This window comes from Triticum dicoccoides, chromosome 6B (assembly GCF_002162155.2).
Source record: "Triticum dicoccoides isolate Atlit2015 ecotype Zavitan chromosome 6B, WEW_v2.0, whole genome shotgun sequence".
Classification (NCBI taxonomy): domain Eukaryota; kingdom Viridiplantae; phylum Streptophyta; class Magnoliopsida; order Poales; family Poaceae; genus Triticum; species Triticum dicoccoides.
In genome coordinates, this window is record NC_041391.1 from 352142586 (window position 1) to 352151963 (window position 9378).

The 9378-nt window shown below is 45.9% G+C and overlaps 1 protein-coding gene and 1 long non-coding RNA gene across 2 annotated transcripts in view; both read right to left on the bottom strand.

Annotated features, from left to right (window-relative positions):
* Positions 1-8854, bottom strand: part of LOC119326697 (CLP protease regulatory subunit CLPX1, mitochondrial-like) — a 12571-nt gene extending 3717 nt beyond the window's left edge. The window contains exons 1-4 of the mRNA XM_037600315.1: positions 8046-8854; positions 3036-3097; positions 2794-2894; positions 2579-2658 (exon numbers count right to left, since the gene is read on the bottom strand). Of these exons, the coding sequence (XP_037456212.1) occupies positions 2579-2658; positions 2794-2894; positions 3036-3097; positions 8046-8777 (975 nt within the window). The 5' untranslated portion in view covers positions 8778-8854. The remainder of the gene's footprint in view (positions 1-2578; positions 2659-2793; positions 2895-3035; positions 3098-8045) is intronic.
* On the bottom strand, positions 4250-7027 carry LOC119326698. The gene is made up of 3 exons (XR_005158120.1): positions 6741-7027; positions 6198-6337; positions 4250-6112 (listed from the first exon to the last, which is right to left on the bottom strand). It is a non-coding gene; the product is annotated as an uncharacterized LOC119326698 (long non-coding RNA).
* Positions 8855-9378: the final 524 nt, after the last annotated feature.

A 9378-nucleotide genomic window follows, 5' to 3' on the forward strand; every position in this document is an offset into this window, starting at 1 on the left:
TGGGGACTTATTTCTCAACGTTATCAGCAAGTAGGCCACAATGAGAGCACTAAGAGGGAGTTCTGGGAAGCCTGGAGGATATGGGTAGGAGTGTACTACCTCCGTCCGAAAAAGCTTGTCCCAAGGTTGTCCCTCAAGTAGATGTATCTAGTACTAACTTGGTGCTAGATACATCCATTTGAGGACAAACTTTTCCGGACGGAGGGAGTACCTATTAGTGAGAAGCTCTTCATAGGAGGAGCCCTAAATGGCCACATAGGTACATCTAACACAGGTTTTGAAGGGGTGCATGGGGGCTTTGGCTATGGCATCAGGAATCAAGGAGAAGATGTCTTAAGCTTCGCTCTAGCCTACGACATGATTGTAGCTAACACCCTCTTAAAAAAGAGATGATCCCATCTAGTGACTTTTAGTGGTGGTGAACACTCTAGCCATATTGATTTCGTCCTCTCGAGAAGAGAAGACATGCATGCTTTACTAGATTTTAAGGTGATACCTGAAGAGAGTGGTGTCCCTCACATAAGCTTTAGGTGGCTGACTTCCGCTTTAGGATTCGTGTGTAGCGGGATAAGCGCCGCAAGTCGCTAGAACGAAGTGGTGGAAGCTCAAGGGGGAGGCGGCTCAGGCTTTTGAGAAGGTTATTAAGGAGGGCCCTTGGGAGGAAGGAGGTGATGCAAACAATATGTGGATGTAGATGGTGACTTGCATTCGTAAGGTGGCTTCAGAGGAGTTTGGGGTGACCAGAGGAAGTAGAAGCGAAGCTAAAGGTACCTGGCGGTGGAAGGCTATTAAGGAGAAGAAAGACTATTTCAGATGCCTACACCTGGGTAGGAATGCAGACAATATAGAGAGGTACAAGGCGGCAAAGAAGGCTGCAAAGCGAGCAGTGAGTGAAGCAAGGGATCGGGCGTATGAGTAACCTGAAGCAGCACAAGGTTGTGAGGAGCCACTCCACCTTGCTGCTACAAAGTGAACAGCACTAGTGTTGAACGAACTACTTCAACGTGTTGTGCTACATATCGCTCTAGAGGAGAATATAGGACAATATGGCAGCAGGAGTTCAATCCAAAACTCCTAGAGCACAAGATCTAGTCCAAGATCTTAGATAAGAACACCAAGTTCTGTTATAGGTAGTGGGGTACATAGTCTGGTTACAAACTAGAGGTGAGGACCTCTGTTTGTAGGGCTTTGGGAAGCCCTGACATCTCACTTCTACTTATAGCTAGAACACTCTAGAAAACATTACAAGATTCACCATTTTCCTCATAGCTAGAAGACTAGAAAACAGTAGCTAGGGTTAAGAAACGAAAAAAAAACTAGACTAGAGTAGAAGTATCTAGAAGTAGGCAAACAGATTTGACATATGAATTTTTTTTCCCTCCTCTGTTGTTCCTCATCAGGACCTCTACCAGCACTTAGACACAAAGGAAGGCGAAAAGGACATCTATAAGATGGCCAAGATCCGAGAGAGGAAGACGAGGGATGTCAACCAAGTGAAATGCATCAAGGACGGAGCAGATCGGCTCATGGTGAAGGACGAGGAGATCAAGCATAGATGGCGGGAGTACTTCGACAAGCTGTTCAATTGAGAGAATGAGAGCTCTACCATTGAGCTGGACGACTCCTTTGATGATACCAGCAGACGTTTTGTGCAACGAATTCAGAAGTGAATCCAAGAGTCTGAGGTCAGGGAGGCTTTAAAAAGGATGAGAGGAGGCAAGGCGATGGGCCCTGATTGTATCCCCATTGAGATGTGGAGAGGCCTTGGAGACATAGCGATAGTATGGCTAACTAAGCTTTTCAACCTCATTTTTCAGGCAAACAAGATGCTAGAAGAATGAAGGTGGAGTACATTAGTACTAATCTTCAAGAACAAGGAGGATGTTCAAAGTTATACTAATTACCGTGAAAATAAGCTGATGAGCCATAATGAAGATATGGGAGAGAGTCATTGAGCACCGCTTAAGAGGAATACCAAGCGTACCAAAAATCAGTTTGGTTTCATGCCGGGAAGTCGACCATGGAAACCATTTCCTTGGTACAACAACTTAGGGAGAGATACAGGGAGCAAAAGAAGGACCTGTGTATAGTGTCCATTGACTTGAAGAAGGCCTACGATAAGATACTGCGAAATGCCATGTTGTGGGCCTTGTAGAAACACAAAATCCCAACAAAGTACATACCCTCATCAAGGACATGTACGATAATGTTGTGACAAGTGTTCAAACAAGTGATGGCAACACCGATGACTTTTCGATTAAGATAGGACTGCACCAATGGTCAACTTTGAGACCTTATTTTTTTGCCTTGGTGATGGATGAGGTCAACAAAGATATACAAGGAATGAAGGAGATATCCCATGGTGTATGCTCTTTGAGGATGATGTGGTGCTAGTCGATGATGGTCAGACAGGGGTTAATAGAAAGTTAGAGCTATGGAGACAAACTTTGGAATCAATAGGTTTTACGCTTAGTAGAACTAAAACCGAGTATATGAGGTGCAGTTTCAGTACTATACATTATAATGCACTTATAATATCCTCCAGAATGTAAACATTAGTGAATAACGAACCACTTGCCTGAGTCAATGTTGTTGCATCAGCAATTACAAATGGCACATTTACAAACCGAGCTAATGTCTTTGCAAGCAAAGTTTTACCTGTGAAAAATATGAAGCATCCAAACAAAATAGTACTGATGAGCGCTCTCTCTTTATTATAGTTCGTCCAACATAGAAGAAACCAGAATTCAGTTTATTCCAATCACAACAACTGAGGATAGTTGCAGATGCTACCTGAACCAGTAGGGCCCATTAACAGTATATTGCTTTTCTCTAGTTCAACATTGTCTTCACCATCAGCTTCTCCATCAGAACAACCCAAATCTGCTCCAGACCTAATGGTTTTAGCTTATACATCACATAATTAGTCGCTGAATGATATGCATGAGTTCTAATTTCTGTGGGTGCAGTAATAAATATCCTTACTCATTTCATAAACAAAACAAAAAGAATTGAGGTGGTACAATGGAACTGACCCTTTCTGTAGAGACTGATGGTATATACGTTTATAGTGGTTGTACACTGCAACAGATAGCACCTACAAATTTAAATGGTAATATCATATCAGAAAATCAAAGCTATGGAAGCGTTAGTGTTGAATGTTGAGTACACAATACTAAGCAGGAGTACTTGAGCTTATCATGCCGATTATACTAAATCAATATCTAGATGCCACCTTTGCCGCTCAAGGCTAATATATCTTACAATTGAGAAAAAACACCCTTGACAGTACGAATAGTTGATCGCCAAATCTCATCAACACTAGCTGTACTATATTGTGTATGGAACATTGGAACTTGCACTAGATTTGGTTAGATGGTACAGATCAAGGAAAGGTGCACCCAGGTCAAGGTTGATTGAAGGTGAAATCACCAGCGATCTTGATCAGTTTTCCGTACAGCTTCTGTAGAAAACTGTTGGAGGTGGCAGACCTGTGGTTGAGCAAATCCACCTGGGTCTATATATCCATAGCAGCAGCCAGAGACCGATTCTCCATGAGCACTACCAAGCTCTTGGCAGCCACAGGACGCAGAAAGATGAAGTGGTCGTCAATGCCGAGTTCATGCCTCCATGAGCAGTCCTTGTCACTGGTGTCAGACAAGGAGAGAAACTAACGCCAAGGCCTCCCTAAAAGGATAAACACTTCCTCTCACCAAAGCATCCTTGCCGGTTTGGACCGCATTACTTTCGCCTCAAAGCTCTGCATCTCAATGGCTTGCTCAAGTTGTGCTCAAATGAAGCCACATCTCACAACTCCAAGCGTACATTGACCAAGTTGCCAAGGATCTAGACACCGCAGGCCTCTTTTTTTCGATAAAACGCAAAGACTTTGCGTTTCATTGCATTGAAAAGAGAGGGGTCATCAGTACAAGCCTCCGAGAGGGAGGGTTACAGATTCAAAACAAAAAAGGATCAGTGGACGTCCCAGGTGGTCGGTAAGACTACGCCTAGGCCTGTGGCTCCTGCTCTGACCCAAAGGGTCGCTTCCTCTCTAATTCTAGCCGTGAGTTCGGTAATGAAGGGCTGAGCACCGTCGAAGACGCAGGCGTTCCTCTGCTTCCAGATCATCCAGGCCTACCGCACTAATGACCTGCTCCGCGATGGGCACATTCCACACACCCGATTGAATCGCTCACTGGCTGGAATCCACATAAGAGCACTCTCATTAAGTTAATAGTTTGCCCTCAGCGTTAAGTAACCACTGGTGCTTTGTGAATTTGCATAAAAATTGTAGAAAAGCATACAAAGACTTCGCATTAGATAAATCGTGGACTGTGGCTACGCAATATGTTTAGTTCCTTGTCATTGTTTCATGGTGTTCTTTTACATGACGGGGAGAGTGACAACTTATTCCCCTTTTTGTTTGTGAAACCCTGTTTATATCCTTTGAGCGCACTCCCATAACTAGCGATCACCTGGATCTCACCTGTGCTAGTGTGAAGTGTTATCAGATATCTTCAGGAGAAAACTGAACTAAAACAACACTCAAAACCCACTGATCAAACTCCATTTCCAATCGAATCATCTCAACTACATTAAGATTTACTTTTTTTTTCTCGAATACAGAGGAGAGTTGTGTATCATTGCATTAAGAATAAATGTACATACAAGCCCCACTAAACAGCTAAAACGGACGGGTCAGAAGCAAGAAAAAGACGACCTACACTCAAACCATGACCACGACCAGGACTCTCCCATGATCAGTCTAAGGACCAAAGTTGTGCTTCATCTTTAATGGCCAGTAGCACCCTTTGGACATTGGGAACTCCCGCTGAAGACACAGTCATTTCGATGCTTCTAAATCATCCAAGCACAAAGAGTGATTAAGGATTTCCAACCACCCTGCATAGAACCTGGCACCGTAGAGATGGTTCTGGACCACCAATCAAATAAATGAGCAGAAGGTGATTGGGGCGCCAAGTCGGGGAGGCCAAGATGTCTGAACAGGAGGGACCAAGTCTCTTGCAAACACACAAGAGACAAGGATGTGATGAATCTTATACTCTTCCTGCTCACAAAATGAGCAACAATCTGAAATGTGGCGAACCCCTCCGTTAAAGGCGATCAGCCGTCCAGCACTTATTATGGGCAAGATGTCTGAACAGGAGGGACCAAGTCTCTTGCAAACACAGAAGAGACAAGGATGTGATGAATCTTATACTCTTCCTGCTCACAAAATGAGCAACAATCTGAAATGTGGCGAACCCCTCCGTTAAAGGCAGTCAGCCGTCCAGCACTTATTATGGGCAACCAACCACAGGAAGAAATGGCATTTCTTAGGGGCACGTGGCTTCCAAATCAACCTCCAAATGTTCCAGACCAACTAAAACCAATAAAGAACACTTACGCTTTGCAGGCCGTTTTCACCGAATACTAACCATCTCCAGCAAATCTCCAAGAATGCTTATCTTGAATGTCATTCTGGATCTCCACTTCGGACACAAGATCCCATATATTTAAATATTCGGATAAGCAGCCACCAAGAGAGCGCCTTGAATATCCTGCACCCAACAACGTCCCACCAGTGCATCATGAACCGTACGGCTATTAGCCCGATGCCCCGATGCTTTAGGGATAAGGGCAAAAAGGTGCAGAGCAAGATCAACAATGGACTGCCCCTCCAACCATCCATGCAGAAAAGGGTGTTACGACCATCACCCACCACCGAGATAATAGCGGTGGAGAAGAGAGCCTTGATACAAGGATGAACTAGTATAGTGTATCTGGTCCCAAGGTTTATCCGGTTGGGTTTTATGCATCCATAGCCGTCGCATCCGTGCCCAACCACAAGTTTTAAATCAAGAATACCCAGACCTTTCGAGCTCCTTGGAACGGCAAACCATCAGCCATGCAATCAAACAATGACCACCTCTTGCCTCCTTCCTTCCTCTCCACAAGAAGCCCCTTCTGATTTATCAATTGCCCTCAAAGCCCAATTTGGAAGATCCATGGCCATAGCCAAATACACAAACAAAGATGTGAAAATGACCTTACCCGCTCAGCTAGCCCGTGTCATGACTTCAACCTTCCATCCCGGAGTTGATCAGCAATTCTATCAATGATAGGTTGAATTTGGATTGCTGTAAGTTTTTGATGGACAAAAGCAGGCCAAAATATTTGCAAGGAAACTCTTTCACCTCAGAAGGCAAATGGTCCTGGACGACAGCCAAGTCGTCGACCGAACATTGGATTGGTATAGCACTACCCATCTGAATATTCGTCTTAAGACCAGATGCACCCCCAAGCACACGTAAAATATCCTTGATCAGCTCCGAATCTGAAGCCACCATTACAATAAGAAGCACCACGTCGTCAGCATAAAGAGAAACACGATGACGAAGTGGTCGGCTAGATAGGGGCTGCAGCAGCCATCATCCCTGGCCTTTTGAACCAAGCTATTGAGAGCGTCCATGACAAGGATGAACAACATTGGGGACAGAGGGTCCCCTTGACGAAGGCCTCTCATATGATGAATCTCATTAAGATTTACATCTCATGCAATGTGTTTGCCAAAAAAACTCTGATTAACTATACTAATAGCATTCCCGCAAAAAATATTCTAATAGGTGGGTAATCATAAGTCCTCAATCAGCAAATCTGAGCCAATCGAAATAGGATTCTATTGTGTAAAGATTGGATTTGGCTACCATATATAGTACAACTGGACACAATGCTTGTACCTGTATCGATCTCCTTGTATGCCTATCGGCACTAAGCTGTATAAAAAACAACAGCTGCCCAAGATTGATCTGTGCTGAATCAGGTCAATATTTCTCTTCCTGTCTTCTATACATTGTTGTAAAACGTGGCGAACGAATTCTGGTGTACATGTCGGGCTTCAGGCTGAGCTTGACAACGCTGAGCTAGAGACTGGGGGCAGATTCATTGGCTCGTATTTAGAAGTAAAACGTGCAGTTGGGTGCATCCATCTGCCAAGCAAGAGGGAACGGGCACATTTTATGTACAGCGCTAATTGACCATAAACAATGCAATCAATGATGGCAACAGCAGCAGAATTTCTCAGGCATGCATGTTTGCCACATGGCTCTCCTTGAGGGTGCTGAGGTATATAGTTTATGACAGAAAGGAGACTGCGTGTGTGTTGCCTAGGAAGACCGCACATAGGCTCTTGGTGACCGCATTATCCTTGCTCTGATACCATGAAAGAAGAAGTATTCAGCTGAACTTGATGATTTGTATTTTTCCTCATGGGGTAGTCTATAGAGATTAGAATAGAGCGAGGAGGAACAACATGCTCAACAACAATCTGTTGAGATCCTATTACAAAGAGCTAGAATAATGTATCTGCGTGTGAATGCAGCTGATGACCATGGGAAGCTGACGACTATGGCTGGGTTAGTTCATTATCGTTACTTGGAACTACCATGGAACAGATGGTGTGTGAGAGGTGAGATTACCAGATTACCCTTCATTACTTTCAGTATAAGGTACCAATTCCACACCATTGATCTGCATATCCATAAACTTCTCTAAAAGTGGTATATCGAAACAAAGGTTACTAAATTTTCTTTCATTATCACGCAATGGGTAAAATAGGTTAAATCCGTAAATTCAGATGTATCTTGGTGTAAAGGAAGAACACCCTCCTTGCATGCCATCATTTGATGGAGCTCAAAATTTCAAACTGCTTTTGCCATTACAAACCTCCCCTCTGTAGGCTTCTTACAACTCCCACGGGTCAAAATAAGAAAAAAGTAGGAAAGAACATAATTGTGTTCCCACGCGAAAGCAATGCCCCAAGTTTTAGCACAGCACAACTGGCACAAAAACTGTTGTGCTGAGTGCACTGAGAGGAGCACACGGACTAGGCATTAAAGACCTAGCATTTGGATTCAGCATTAAGAACCCAATATTTCCCACAAGCTGACCAAAAGCAGCAGCAAAATGCCATCTCTGATATAAACAGTAAATAAAACAAGTGAACGGGAGCATGATTACAGCAAAGAGTTGTATAGAATCCTCACCTTCTTGGCTCGGTCTTGCCCAATCACATACTTATCGAGCCCCTTGGAAATCTCCTTAGGTGTCGGAAAATCCTTCCCAAGGTTCGACCCGCCCCATCCGTCTTTTCCCCCTCCCTCCTCGCCCCCACCGCCAGCAGTTCCTCCCCCGCCACCGCCTCCGGCTACGCGGACGACGTTAAGGCTAGGGTGGAACGGTGGCCCGGGCGGCACATGCACGGCCACGCCACTACCATCCCCATCGTCGCGCGAAGACGAGCTCGCACGGATGGCTTCCCATGAGGAGGGGTCCCTGACCCTGACACCGTCCGGGGGCAGGTCAGCCCGGACGCGGCCGATCTCGACGAAGGTGCCCTGAAGTGGCGCGAGGTGGTTGGGGTGGAAGAAGTAGGCGGTGCGGCAGTTGGGACAGAGGTTGAGCGTCTGATAGCCGCCGACAGCGGCGGGGGCTGAAGGGGGGTGGGCGCGGTGGGAGAAGAGGATGTCCATGTGCTTGGAGCAGCGCGGGCAGTGGGCCTCCGCGCGGATACGCCGCGGCTCCGGCTCGTCGTTAGAGGAGGACGAGGAGGAGCCGCCCCCGGAGGACGAGGGGCCCTCCCACTTGCGCCGATCCTGGAGGAGCCGGTGCGGTGGCGGGACCGCCGCGATGGCAGGGGAGCATTCGGCTGCGGTCAGGGTGGAGGCGGCGCGCGTGGCTGCGGCGGCGAGGCGCCTCCACCGGAGGAGGCCAGACATGGCGGAGGCGAGGAGCGCGCGCGGAGCTGCGGATTGGGGGGAGTCGACAGAGAGAGAGAGAGAGAGAGAGAGAGAGAGTGGGTTGTGTTTCCTGTGGTGTCTCGGCGGGTGTGGTTAGCGAATTCCTGCGCTGTTTTCCTCGCGTGTTTGTGAGTTTTTTACGTGGTGGGGGCCTGCAGATACGTGGATTCCGGGATGGCGAGGCCAGAATCTTGCTATCAGATAAGGTGAGCTGTTGCACGGTTGGGTTTTTTTTAGTAGACTAGTAATTGCCCATACGTTGCAAAGAGAGCAAACATATTTTAAAGTGGTCGAACACCAGTTATATCTTTGATTATTTTATAAGCGTTAATATATTTGTTCGCATATTTATACTTATTCCCCCATCCGCCTCTCTAATGACTCTATGCAATCCTCTAGCTTTGTTACAAATTCTAGGTTTGTCTCCCTGTGTTGCCACGGGAGCAGAACAATTTTCCATAAAATAAGAGCTGCGTGAAGAAATATGATGGTCCTAGACAATATAATCTACCTGGTCTTACTAACATGTTTATTGTGTGCACACATCTTAATTGATAGCGGCGCGGCATGGAAAACATCA